We start from the raw sequence: 14221 nt of genomic DNA, 5'->3' as shown, positions 1-14221 counted from the left end.
TGGATTGTGGTGCAACATAAACAGTGTCTCCTTGATTTACTGACTTTCTTGCTCCTGAAACATGTTTGAAGCTGAATTTCTTCTACTTTACAGCAAGTTATTTCTTCCTTATGCGAAGTTCCAAGAACCTCAGGGAAACTTTTTAAATAAAATAAGTCATTGATGTTTGCATATAAAATAAACGATGCACACCAAAGGCAACCAGAGCCCAAGCCACCCAAGGGGTCACTTTGAGCCTTTCCCAACACTGGCTCCCTCTTAATGTGACACTACAGCTCATGTAACCTGGACTGTATATGTTCTTGACCTATAAAATTCTTGTTCTAGGATCCACCTACTTCAGTTTCCCTTGGACTGCGAATGGAAGAAATGATTTTCAACTTGGCCGACACACATCTATTTTTTAATGACTTAGAAGTAAGTTCAATTATTTCCTATAAACACCATGTTGCAAAAATGAAAATAGGAGATTGGTCTTACAATAAGGGGATATTGTTTTTCAGACCTCTATTTGGAATAACAAGGTAAAGTAATGATCGATTATATGGTAACACATTTTGCCTTCATGGTACTTGTTTTGCTTTACTTGGGCTGTTGTGTTTCAAAATTAGATTCCACGTAACCATTGATAAGGATGAAAATTTGAGGTCGAGAATCTTAAATGCCAAGTTGTGTCGATTAGGAGAAGCTACAGATTTCTCGGTTACATTGCGATGAACTGCCGTTAGAATCCAGCAGAACTGTGGTACTTGCACACGCCGCTCACGTCAGATTGTCCCTGTCTTGGGTGCTGTCCTTCCTGGCTGGCCCCATTGGTCGGATGGCATTGCAGTCAGGCCTCTGCTCTTGGGGTGCAAGGATTTCTTATGGTGAACTGCCCCTGGTTTTATTTGTCCATTATAATTTGGGGAGAAACTTGTATCAGATGGCTAGTTAAATGTGTTATAGGCAATGACAAACAGGATGATCTCGGAGAGCAGCATTCTTAAGAATAAAGAATATTGTTTTTTATGTCTCCATTCTGAGAAAAACATGACTTTAATTACATTTCACTCCCTTCTTGATAGAGACAATTGTTTATTTAAATCCTGCTGTTAAGCAAGCTTGTGGTAGGGCTGCTAACAGCCATTAGTCATCAAGTTGTTGTTTTGCTAGATTTTATAAATGTGTGTGATTTCAGACAAGAGAAGAATCTGAAAGATTCAAATAGAACTTTTACTGATCAAAGTTAATTGGCAGCAATTGGCCTTTAAATATTTCCTGATGTTTCCCTTTTCGAAATCAAGCAAAATGCACCTTATTTAATAGATGAGCCAAAATCATTTGAAGAATGCCAGTGTGTGACAGACCTTAACTGCGGTTTGTTCAACATCTGTCCTGTATTTTGATTTCTTTTCATCTGTGGTGAAACTACTCACAGATGAATTGGCAACTTACAGTGCAATGAAATTATTTAAATGGGCTTCATTTTTTTCCCATTCCTTACTGAAATATTTATTTTTACACTTAGGGTAAAATAGGAGAGTTTTTTGCATTTTAAAGTGTTTGCTTTCCTTAAGGAAATCACATGTAAGGCATTAGTATTTTTTTAAGATAGAAATATTACAAGTGAATGACATGTTTAGAATTGCCTTTAGAAAAGCCTAATAATCATACTTATTTTCAAAAGCTGTTTCTGATTTATGGTTGTGATTCACTTCATAAGAGAATAGCACGAAAAAGTTTATATTTTACTAGTATGTTCACATTCCTTCCCTAAGTTTCTGTTGTCTTTCATGGTACAGACCAGGCTGATGTTTTGTCTTGGGTACAACCTTGTTCCTCTTAGTGATGTTAATAGGTGTTAATAGCACCCATCAAGAAGAAATTAGCAGTAATTTGCTATTGTTTTTAAACTCTACCTTTTTAAAAATGCTGTAGCTTGTCTATTCAGCACCAAAACTATGTGGTGAAAAGTGAGAAGTTAGGCAGAGTAATAACTTAGTAGAGTACAAACTGAAAAACTTCCAAACTTCACTTTGATTGAATACAACCCGATTATTGTTTACTGACATTACTCATACTGAGCTATATATACAGAGTGTGTGAAATAAAAGTAGATATTAGAAGTTCTGCTTTAGGGGTGGAGGGAATGTAGTTTTTCCATAAACTCAATATTAAGAAAAAGAAAAATAAGGGTCTACACAGTTATTGAAACATCAGATTTTGGTTTTGGCATGAGGACTCTTTCTTATGAGAAGTAAAAGAGAAAAGAGATTGAAGATATTCCATCAAATATAGAAACAATAGTGGAAAAGTGATTTAAGCTTGTAACCTTACAGCAGTTGATTTTAAATCATTTTATTTGAGAATAATGTAGAGGTATCACCAAGAGTAAAAAGAAAGGTCCATTTAGCTTCTGTCTTTGGAAATTATTTACTTGCTCTAAATTTGCATATTTTAAAAATAAATTGGTTCTTATACTTATTTCAGTCTTTCTTCTTATGCTTTTGTAATTCAACAAACCTGAAGCTGGTTATTGCAAATACTGGTTTCTTGCAAAATAAAAAGTAAAATTATTTTCTGGCAAAAATAAATGTATTGACATGATCCTTCTAGAAAAAACAAAATTATTTCCTCAGGCAGAGACGACATGATAACACATGATTTCACGCTCCAGTTAGCAAAACATTGTGGTAGGGGACAGGAATATTTAAGTTCCATGTTTTTACCTTTTTAAGATCTAAGGTATAAATAACTTCAGGGAAATGGTCAATCTATTAGTGAGTTTGAAGTGTGATGTCTGAAATTATTGTTGACATTTGGCCTCATTTTTTTGTAAAATCTTAACATTTTGCCAGTTAGTTCTTCTGTATAATTTGGTCAATCCATAGCTTTGGCATAGGAGAGATCCGGAACAATGATTTACACTCTGTGAGGGGCTTCCAGTTACCAACCTGCTTTTGTCAAAGAATGCCTGTGTGCTTAACAGGTTATTAGGATAGTCTAGGAAATTTAGGATATGATTTTAAAGTAATTTTAAAACATCTTAATTATACTTTAAGAAATAAAGTTAATTGCTTTAGTTTTAAAAGTCTTATTTGTCATCTTGCTCAGTGGCAATTTTTAATAAAAGCAGTCACAATTTAATTCTGTTGACACTCCAGGAAAAATATAAAAAGGAGAAATGTTGGCCTTTTTGTACTAACAAAAATGTTTGACAACTGAAGGAACATGAGTGACAGGGCGACATAATTATCAAAGGACATAGTATTTTCCCCCACCAGAGAAGGGTTTCGACTTTCCTATTTCCAAGCCTGACTACCATCCTGCATATCATTTTACCTGAAGGTCTCTGGGTGCAGTATGATGGTGCTTACATGGGAGTCATTTTTTATGAATGACAGTGTGGAACTGCGTTGGTGTTTTTTTTTTTCAGTTTCTTTAGTAAAGTATGACTCTTTCTGACTGAATGGAGAAAAGTGTTCTTTCTGTTGGGTTTTTATTGAAAGGCAATCTGCAAACAGAGTGTGGACCGGCCTTGAATATACAATAATGTTTCAGTTTAATGTGTGTTGGTCAGTTCTGCTAGATTTTTCCACAGTTAAAGGAAAATATTTCATCAAGATGGATATAAGTCTAAATAAAAATAAGGTGTAAGCTGATGTTGAATTTTCTCCTTCTGCCTGGTGTGAAGTCATACCACTTTGCAGGCGTGGTGGTTGGCCTTCCTCAGTGGTGTTATTGACGGGTCTGCTATCCGGCCTCACTCCCTTCCTGCAAGGACCAGGGTTGGGAAGTTAGGAACCTTCCTCCTGTGTTATGTGAGACGGGGACATGTAAAGGTGCCACGCATACCAGGTTCGCCTGTCTGCTGTTGGGCTGCACTGGCACTCTCTCCTTCACTGTCCTAGCACCTCGTGTGTCAGTTAGTTGGAACAGACCAGAGGATTCTTTGGTCTCAGGATTTACAGCGTGAAGACTCTGCCCTTTCTTGGGCCTTCCATCTGTAGACTATGGTGCCAGGCCTGGTTTTTAAGTACCTGCTCTTCTAGCCCCTTGTTTTTATCTTTTCTTTTAAGAAAAGAGCTGGTTCTGGTCCCTCTTGAGCCTGGGTTTGATGATTCAAAGGCCAAAAAAAGGCATGTGGACAGTCTCTAAGTAATGCCGTACCTTAAAGAGAATGAGCTGTAATGATTTCTTTCATAAAGCAAAGAAATTAGTTTTCCCCTTGGTTTAATTCAGTCTTTAAATTTGCAATAATATTTGATTACTCTAAATCTTAGGTTATCATTTATTAATTTAATACATCTTGTTTATAAAACTAGTTTTAGCTAGGAAAAATACTTCTTTAAAATATCAGTCATGCCAGTGCTAAGTATAATAGCTTCCATTTCAAGTGAAGTGTTCTGTAGGGACCTAATGCTTATGCTTCCAAAAGTGTAAGAGATTAAACTGACTCAAAAGTCAATTTTTGTTTTAGTTGAAAAATATAATCCACCTAGAAAGTGCTTTAGTATCTGTAAATAAACAAGAAGAAACTCTGATGCCCAGGGCCCAGGTTCTGTGTGGATGGATGCTGAAAATGTGGTTCCCTGGTGCCAGAGAAAGGGTCTCGTGGGAGCTTGCAAAGGAGACAGTTCAGAAAGAGCCAAGCCGAGTGCTAGCCTCATTCCCTCCGTGAGCCATGGCCAGCCTCAGGAAAGCGTGAGGCATGGGAAAGCGTGAAAGCATCAGTAATTACATCCCAAACATAAATGTGCCCACAGACATGCGCACATACATATATATGCCACCTGTGACTTTCCACTCTGTCCAGAGGCTTTTGTATACTTACTTATTTTCTCCTGCTAAATTTAGCAAATGTAAAGGATTACATACTTTTTAAAAATTCCAATAATATCCTCCATACCACCCAAAAATGTGTTTGCTAGATTGAGTACTGATCTGTTAGAATAGAATAGCATTTGTTTTTTTTTTCCTGTGGAAGACAAATTAACTCTGCCTCCCTGTATTTTGAGGTAGGTTAATTGGCCTTGTTCATTTTTTTTTCTAGTTCACAAAAATAACATAAAAGTCCTCAGTTTAGGGAGCAAAATAAGTTTTTCAAGCAAACAAATGATTATTAGACATAATGTGTATAGATTTTTAACTATATTATAACTGATGGCCAAAAAGAGGCAATACTCATATTTTATCCATTGTCATTACTACATTCAAGTGTTCATCTTATTTCTTCATAATTTTTCACAAGATTCTGTCATCTTTGTTTCATCTGAAAAATAGGAATATATTCAAAGACTTCATTAATTCTGATGTTCATCAGAAAGTTGAGTCAAAATATATCTGTCATAATAAAAGAGATTTACCTAATACCAACAGGCAGCATTGTTCTTAACAGTAAAGTAATAGAGGGATATTATCATAGAAATGGAAACAAAATAAGAGTGCCCTCTGTCAGCTCTATTATTTAGCTTTGTTCTAGGAGTTTAGGGCAGTGAAATAAGGAATAAACTACAATTGATGAAAGATTAAAGTTACTGTTTTTTGCAGATTTGATATACACAGGACACTGAAATGAATCTATTGCAATAGTCTTAGAATTTATAATAGGCTTAAGAAAAGTAAAGTATTATAGAATTTAATTTAAAAATCAACAGCCCTCTAGCCCTAGCTAGGTAGGTCAGTGGGTTGGTTGGTGTATCATCCCATACACCAAAAGGTTGTAGATTCAATTGCCAGAACAATTGTGCTAATCCTTTTACTGAATAAATCTACTTTTAGCTGATATTCTAGAAAAAAGACTTATAGGCAGATAATTGATACAAGAGTAATACGCGTTCATGGAACCCTTGTCCTAAGTGGTCTCTATGCATCGTTCTACACCCCACATCTATCATATGCATCACAGAAACATCCCCTGATATTTCTGTGATAAAAGCACCATTATTTTCTCCTTTTTTTGGAGGAGCCAAGTGAAGCTTTAAAACAAAACTTGTCTAAGGTCTCACAGCTACTGAGTGGCAGATTCCAATTCAGGTCCAGCACCTTATAGATGTTCACTGAAGCCCACCGTATATCTTCCAAAAGGTGACTTTTACCATTAAAATATAGGAATATTTTAAATACCCAAAAATAAATTAATAATGAAATATATTATAATGCATCTTCATTGAAAATGAAGACAATTCATTGAGGAAAATATTCATTGTTCATTTCAGGCTAAAATATAGACTGTACAATTCCAGTGTAACCTTCATGTTAAAATTAATGGCATATTACCTGAAAAGGCTACATAGTCTATGACCCCAACTATTTGACATTCTGGAAAAGGTAAAACTATGGATGCAGTAAAAAGATCATTGGTTGCCAGGGATGACAGGGAGGGATGGGTAAAATGAGAAGCAGGGAGGATTTTTAGGGCAGTGAAACTACTCTGTATGATACTGTAGTGGTGCTATGTGTCGTTACCCATTTGCCAAAACCCTCAGAATGTACAGCGCCAAGAGCGAACCCTAATGTAAACTGTGGACTTTGGTTGATGGTGACATGTTGACGCAGCTTCATTGAATATTACAAATGCATGTACTCTGGTGTAAGATGTTGATCGCAGGACAGGTTATGCATGTCGGAAGGCCAGGGGACATGAGAAATCTCTATTTCTACCCAATTTTGCTTTGAACCTAATACTTCTCTAAAAATAAAGTTTATTAATATTTTTCAAAATTATGGAATATTTTTAAAAACTGGAGGGAAACATACTTTGAAAAGGTACCATGATATAACTTCAAGTTGAAAAATAAACATTCTACAAAATAAGTCATACTATATGATCCTGATTTAGCATCTATGACATATAAAAAAATAACTGGAGATAATTTTATGAAAAAGTTGCCAGTCTAGATGGTAGGATGTAAGTGCTCTTTCTCTGTGATGCTCCAAAACTTAGATGCCCGTGGCACTTTTAATCTCGTCGTACCTGTCGCACTTGTCCTTCAGTAGTCAATAAATATGTATTGACTACCAAGTTCTAGGCATGGTTCTAGCTTCAGAGTATACAGCAATAGCTCGGTCAAGTTTACTTACATTATGGAGTTAGCACTCTGAGAGAGAAGTAAGAAATAAACACTGAATAAAATAGTTTCAGGTAGTGGTAAGGGCTGTGAGCAAAATCAAACAGTAATGGATAAGACATGGTTGGAGTGGAGCGTGTTCAGCTGGGATGTCAGGAAGAGGGATCTCTGAGGAGAGGGCATTCATGAAGAAACAGGAAGTTAGGAAGGAAGTAGCTGAAGGGGCAGAAAATTGACTTGCCATTCTGGAAGGGGCATGGCAAGTCAAAGGCCCTGAATGCATTTCTGCTCCTTTGAGAAATATTTTAAGTAAAATCAGTGTGGCTAGGACAGAGTGAGTGGGGGGAGAGTGACAGTCTGGATCTGCAGGGCCTTATAGACTGTGGTAAAGAAGTTGGGTTTCTTTTTGTTTTGTTTTGTTTTTTTGCCTAATTGCAGTGGGAAACCACTGGTGAGTTTTAAGCCAGGACACAATAGTATTCACACCTTTAAAAGATCAGTGCAGTTATGATGTGAGGAATGGAGCAAGAGTGGAACCAGTGAGACCAACGAGGTGACTGCTGCTGCCAGCCAGGGAGCTCTGGGCTGCGGCTGTTCAGATGTGGTGACAAGTCACAGGGTTTAAGTGTGATTTGGTGGCAAGATTTGCTAATGGATTGGATGTGGGAGAAGGAGGAAAGTGGAATCAGGAGTGGCTGCCAGGTTTTGACCTGAGCACCTGGAGGGTGGTCACATTATCTGAAATGAGGAAGAGTAGGCCTGGGGTGCTGAGATAGAGAGGTGGTGTCCTAGTGTACCCAGGCACTCTGCTTCTGCAGGTTAAGTTTGAGATATGTATGTCACATCCAAGTCAAGAGATCATGTACATATGTGTTTGGCTCTCAGAGGTCAGAGGCAAATCTGAAGATCCAGTTTTGGGAGTCATAAAGATGTGACACTGATTAGCATCACATAAGAGGAAAAGGGACTCAGATTGAGCATTACACACTCTGACAATTAGACATAGGACTGAGAAAGAAGAGCTTCCAGAGACTGGTAAGGAACAGACAGTGAAATAGGTGGAATGTGTGACACCTAGAAAATAGTGTTTCAAGAGCTAGAGGACAGCACGATGGTGTCACATGCTGCTGGAGTGGAGTGAGAGGAAGACAGATGAGTGACTTTAGGATTTGGGAAGCGTGCAGGTTGTTAATGACCCCGATAAGCACCATTTCCTTGAAATGGGAAGACATAGTCCAAGTCTAATGGACTGGAGAGAGGATGAGGGTTGAGAGAGGACGAGAGAGTTTCCACAGTGACAACATGGGAAGACATGGGTGGTATACAGAGGGATTCATGGAATCAAGGCAGAGTCTTTCAACTTTAAACTGCAATTGTTTAAGCCAGCTGGATGCCAGTGGGATGATTGGGTAGAAAAGAAAAGATGTGTGGTGTGGCGGAGAGGGCAGAACTGCAAGAGTGAAGTGCGTGGGTGGGAGCAGGGACAGGAGCTTGAACATGAGTTACAGGGCTGCACTCAGGTCGGAAGGAAGGCAGACCCCCCCACCCCCTGGCACGGGCCAGGCAGGCAGCAGGATCTGGCAGTGGTAAGAGGGGACCGTTCTCACAGTAAAAATACTTGCCATACATGCTCTGTTATGACTTTCCCTCTGCCCCTCTCTGTCCCCCACCAGGAAATCCCTTGAGGGTGGGGAACCATGACTGGTCCACTTGAATCCTAAGCTCTTACCACCAGATTTGCTACATAGAGTCTCTCATCCATTTCTATATAATGCTTCCTAAATTCTCCAAATTCGTAGTCTACAATGAGCATTACTGGTTTTATACTTTGCAAATGTTAACTTTTGAAAACTAAATGATTAATCACAATCTCAAGAACAATTGAAATTATCCATATTTTTACATTTTGATATTAGCCTTTTTTAAGTCATACTTTTGAAATCTTTAATGTCAAAAGATAGTACACATGGAAGAGGTATGATATAAAATAATACACAGTGTAGTTCAAGTTTAAGGTTAAAAAAAGCTATCTGATCAAAAAAAGAAGATAAAAGGTGTTCTTCATTTAAAATGTTAGAAAAAATAATTTAGACAATAAAAAAAAGATTTATCTCTAGGTAGTGTGGTAACACTGCCAATAACTAAACTGTTTTCTTAAGTTTTTATTTTCTACAGTTACTATTTCTTATAATTAGAAAATGATTGGATGGAAGTATGATTCAACTATTCTAACCTGACTCAAAGCCCTACATGTATGTGGTTTCTTATCTTATAGTTCCAGAAGTACCAAATTGAACTCATGAATTCATTCATTCAAGAGTGGCCCCTCAGTGCACTGATTTCCTTTCTGTGAGATTAAATGATGAAAGTAACCCCTTATAGGGTCACTGCGAGGACTCCGTACATTAATATCTACTCAGTGCGGAGAACTAGCGTGTGCTTGGGAGGCAGCGAGCAGTCTGTGCTGCCATCGCTGTCGGTGGAGTGTCTTCTGATGCAGAGCACTGGGCAGGACTACAGACGAAGAAGAGGGGGTGACTTGGGGAGGGGTCAGGGGAAGAAGGGTAGGAGACAATAAGGGGTTTGCCGCCCAAATTACCATGATGAATTCCGACGGAAACCACAGCAGAAAACAATAAAATTGACTGTGTTCAGTTTGCAAGGGCAGATGGTTCCAGGCACTTCACGGGGCACGCCTCTTGCTCTTCCCTCACTCACACCCCCCGCGCACTCCCACTTTCATGAGGGGAGGTTTACTGCTGGGTAAGAGCTCCTGGATCTGGCTCCCATCACTTGATGCTGTCCCTTCATGGTAAACAAGGATGTTGGCTTTGTGTCAGAAAGACACGTGTTTCTCTGGTTGTGCTGAGAAGTTTGTCCAATTCCAGCCCCATGTTTTGAAGGAGGGCTCGTGGACCTCGCTGGTGGTGTGTGCAGCATGGAGCGGGGCCCCTCCCTGGATGCAGTCCAGGTGGCTGGCCCCTCCACGGACTGGCCCAGGCTGCTCCTGCCCTGGTGAAGCAGGAGGAAGGAAGGCGGCAGGCTTTAGGGAAGCAAGTCTCACATCAGTCAAAAAGCATCAACTTTGAGCTCTGGCTGGTGTGGTTCAGTGGATTGAGCACCAGCCTGGAAATGAAAGGATCATGAGTTTGATTCCCAGGAGGGAGCACACGAGAGGCAACCACACACCGATGTTTCTCTCCCTCTTGTTCTTCCTCCCTTCCTCTCTCTCTAAAAATAAGTAAAATCTTTTTTTAAAAAAAGAGGGGGAAAGCATCAACTTTGAGTCTCCGCCAGCACCGTGAACTCAATATTATCATCTCCAGGTTACACATGGGAAGGGAAGTAGCTCAGGTGGTAGAGGGGCTTCCTGTCACAGATGTCACTGCACTGAACTTCTCCAGCTGCTGACACAACAGCTGTTCCTTGGTAGCAACACAGAGGAGGCAGTAGCACCTTGGTGGTGGCGCACGCCGATGTGACACAGCCGGGCCCAGTACCAATGTGTTCTCTGATGGGTTCTTTGAAATCTTTCTTTCTCACCATGTGTCATGAACAGCAGTTATTCAGGCAACCTAAGATTTGCTCTGAAATGCTGGGAGGTGAGTAGACAGGTAAACAGACGTGCAGGCCAGCAGGCAGGCAGGCAGGCAGTTGACAGACATGTGATTACATATCCCTGTTGTTGGCCCTGGCTGGGTGGCTCAGTTGGTTGGAGCATCATCCCATACACCAAAAGGTTGTAGGTTATATCTGTGGTCAGGCACATACCTAGGTTGTGGGTTCAATCCCTGGTTGAGTCACACACAGGAGACAAATCATCAATGTTTCTCTTCACGTCAATGGTTCATTCATTCTCTCTCCCTCTCCCCACCTTCCTTTCCTTCCCTCTCTAAAACTAATTTTAAAAAAGTCCTGTAGTTGAATAAGCAAAAGTATCATCCTAGTAGACCCCGCATTACAGAGACAAGACCTCCTGTACTGTGGATGTACTCATGTGCTCCATTCTGGACACGATGCTAGGCACTGAGGAGATGAAATATATCCACTGCCCTCCAGGACCCCAATTGCCAGGTGGGCACAGAGAAGCAGAAGAACATTATGTTCTTGGCTGGCTTATGTTCGCAGCATGTGAGCCACAGTGATGGAGACACATGGGACAGCAGTGGCTCTAAAGGCAGGTGGCTGACCCTAGTGGGAAAGAGGTGACAGGGCTGAGAATGTCAGAGAAATGACTTCCTAATGAAGTGGCATGAGAGTGTGTGACACTCAGGAAAAGAGTTTGAGTAGCTATAAAGCACAGAGCCTGCATGGAACAGGTGTGAGGTAGGCATGGGAGAAAAGCCAGACCATATGGCTTTGTCCACTTAGCTAAGAAAGTTGGGTTTCATATTGAATGCCAAGGGTAATCCTTAAAGAATGGAGATGGGCCCCAGCCAGTGTGGCTCAGTTGGTTGAGTGTTGGCCTGTAAACCAAAAGGCCACAGGTTTGATTCCTGGTCAGGGCACCTGCCTGGGTTGCAGGTTTGGTCATGATCTGGGCATGTGGGAGAAGCAACCAATTAATGTTTCTCTCTCATACCAATGTTTCTGTCATTCCTTTTGTCCCTTCCCCTCTCTCTAAAAACAAATTAAAAAAAAGAGTTGAAATGAGCTGTATTTCGAAGTCAGAGGTGGCAGTAATCTGAGTGAGAAATCAGCAGGGTTTATTTGTGGGGACAGTGCAGGGGCAGATGTGACAGCTATTGAGAAAGTCCTCTGGAAGGATTAGGAACTGCAATCAACACAGTGGGTAGAGAGGAAAGAGCCTTAGTGCCTGGCTTGAGCAATAAGATAACAATAAAAAATAAAAATAATAATTAAAAAAGCAGGAAAATTGGCTGGCTTTGGAAGGATGGTGCTATTGGGTTTTGAGATGTTGAATCTGAAGCCCGTGTCGGACTGGCAGGTGGACTCCAGCAAGCATTTGTGCGTGCCGGTCTGAAGCTCAGAAAGGAGAATTGAACTTGAAGCCATCACACAAGAAATAATGGTTAAGATTCCCAGGAAGAATGTTTGAATGAGGAAGAAAAGTGATCTCCAAACAGGGGTCCCTTTGTGAAATTTTTGTTTCAAAACACAGAATCTAAGTGTGTATTGAAGATTTAGAATTCAGAAAATTCAATGACTCATGTGAAACAAAAGTGGTCCTTCTAGCAAACTGGTAATTAACCTGCCCATGGAACTGTCTTCCTGGCTTTGCCATAGTCTCTTTAGTCTGTGGGCAAAGCTGCTGGAAGGTGGTGTGGTCTGAGCAAAGGAGGGGCACTTCAGAGATGGAGTGACCTGAGTGCAGTCCGCACTCGAATGCGTGAGCTGCTCACAGCCAGCTCTGACCAGCTTCAGAGAGGGCGCAGGGATGGCGAGTGCTCAGGAGGTGGCAGGGGTCTGGAGCCCCAGCCCAGCACCTGCCACCTGGTGAGCCTCGAAGAACAGGAGCGCCTCCCCCTGCTGTTGAGTGGGGAATGGAAATGCCTCTGCAGCTTCCACAGAGTTGGCTGGGTGGCTGTCAGTTTATTTTAAAATCCTGTGAAATTGACCTTTTGGTGTCACATATGACAGACCTTTCATTTAGATTCTTGATTTTGACAGGTGCTAGCTAATCTTCAATCTGAGAGAGAGAGAAAGTCACTGCTTTGTAAAGCCAGATTTTATTCAGTTACCTCCATAGGAAGTTTGCTCAGTCGAGAAAGGAATTCTTTTTTCAAATTGACTAGTGCAAGAGAAAGCCTGTAACTTCAACTTCCCCCCAATGTGTTTAAGTTGCAGCCCCCGGAGACTTCTCCTGTTTCGGAGCAGCTACAATGGAGCCTCTATCTGGGCTCAGTTCAGTTCAGCAACTTAACAGCATTTCTAAGGAAAGCTTTCTAGATCCTGGGTCCTTCTTGCTGCTAATTGTGGGCTGCTCCTTTGTAAGGCAGGTGGAGGCAGAGAGGATGCTGCTGTTGATCAACATTATTTTGTAAATTCCTTTGCCCCTTCAAAAGTCATTGACTAAGAATTAACTTCCAGTATTGGCACTTTGTTGGAAAGTCGAAGGGAGCTCTTATGTCCGAGATGTCATCCATTTCAATTGGTGGGAATTGTTTGTCTTAAGCACGCATTAATGCCGCCATCCTACTCGACTTGCAGCTACGACATTTCTACTCAGCAAAAAAATGGGTAGCTTAGAAAATTAACAGTTGAAATGTCCTGTTTAGCATGTGTCTAATAAGAATATGTAGAGGTGTAGTGAAATAAGCATATTTTCTCTTTTAAACTAATCTTCATAGCATTTACTTTAAAATAGAAGCAAAGTTATTTAAATTATAGGTGGCAAAAATAAATAATCTGTTATATTTACAATCACATACTTATGCAAGTGGTCAGAAGCAGAAGTCACTCCTCACAACTGGCCAAGACCTTATGGAAATTGATAAGGGCTTTCCCCCAAACCAAGAAAAATTTAAAACTTTCTATTTAAATTGAGATAATGAGCAGAGGAATTTTTTAAAACTATTTTTAGAGATGATCCTAAACAAGATGATAACCCTCTTCTCCAGGAGCACAAAGTGCCAGAAGCTCAGCCTAAGTAGGAGTCCTCAGAAAGGGGAGGACAGCGCAGAGATGGCCCCTGAAGGGTTAACAGCCACCAGCAGTGGGGAGTGGGCTTCAGAGAAGACTTGCAAGCAGAAGGCATATAATGAATAAGGCTCAAAGGTCTAAGGGGTTAAAAAAATCATCTAAGGAAAATATCATGTAGCCCAAGGCAATAACTGAATATCATCAACACATCCAAGCATGTGGATCAATGGTCATTCACTGAAATGTTTACTAAGCAATGTCTGTGCACCCAGGGGTCTTTGAGACGCTTCACATAGAGTTGTAAGGAGCATGGATAATTGTTACCCTACTGAGGTTAACAGTCCAGAGAAACATTGGAAACTCTCAGCCTCTGCCCGGTTAAAAGAAATATGAAACATGCATAAAATAGAATAGTATACAGCAATTTAAAAGATAATACAGATAACTAATTGATATAAAAATATCTTTATTACATATTAAGTGGAGGGGAAAGTAGCTACAAAACACATGTCTGGTTGTTACCTGCCCTCGTGGTGTGTATCCCCTACTGAAATGTAAGCTCTTCG

At 40.4% G+C, this 14221-nt stretch overlaps 1 protein-coding gene across 6 annotated transcripts in view; it reads left to right on the top strand.

Moving 5' to 3' along the window:
- EYA1 (EYA transcriptional coactivator and phosphatase 1) overlaps window positions 1–14221 on the top strand; it is a 296080-nt gene that overhangs the window by 248108 nt on the left and 33751 nt on the right. For all 6 annotated transcript variants that reach the window (XM_045861482.1, XM_045861480.1, XM_045861481.1 and 3 more), the window contains one exon: window positions 328–417. In XM_045861482.1, the coding sequence (XP_045717438.1) occupies window positions 328–417 (90 nt within the window). The remainder of the gene's footprint in view (window positions 1–327; window positions 418–14221) is intronic.

The sequence above is a fragment of the Phyllostomus hastatus genome, unplaced genomic scaffold, assembly GCF_019186645.2.
Source record: "Phyllostomus hastatus isolate PE091 unplaced genomic scaffold, TTU_PhHast_1.1 phas_scaffold_21, whole genome shotgun sequence".
In the NCBI taxonomy this organism is placed as follows: domain Eukaryota; kingdom Metazoa; phylum Chordata; class Mammalia; order Chiroptera; family Phyllostomidae; genus Phyllostomus; species Phyllostomus hastatus.
This window is presented reverse-complemented; position numbering and strand designations above follow the sequence as displayed.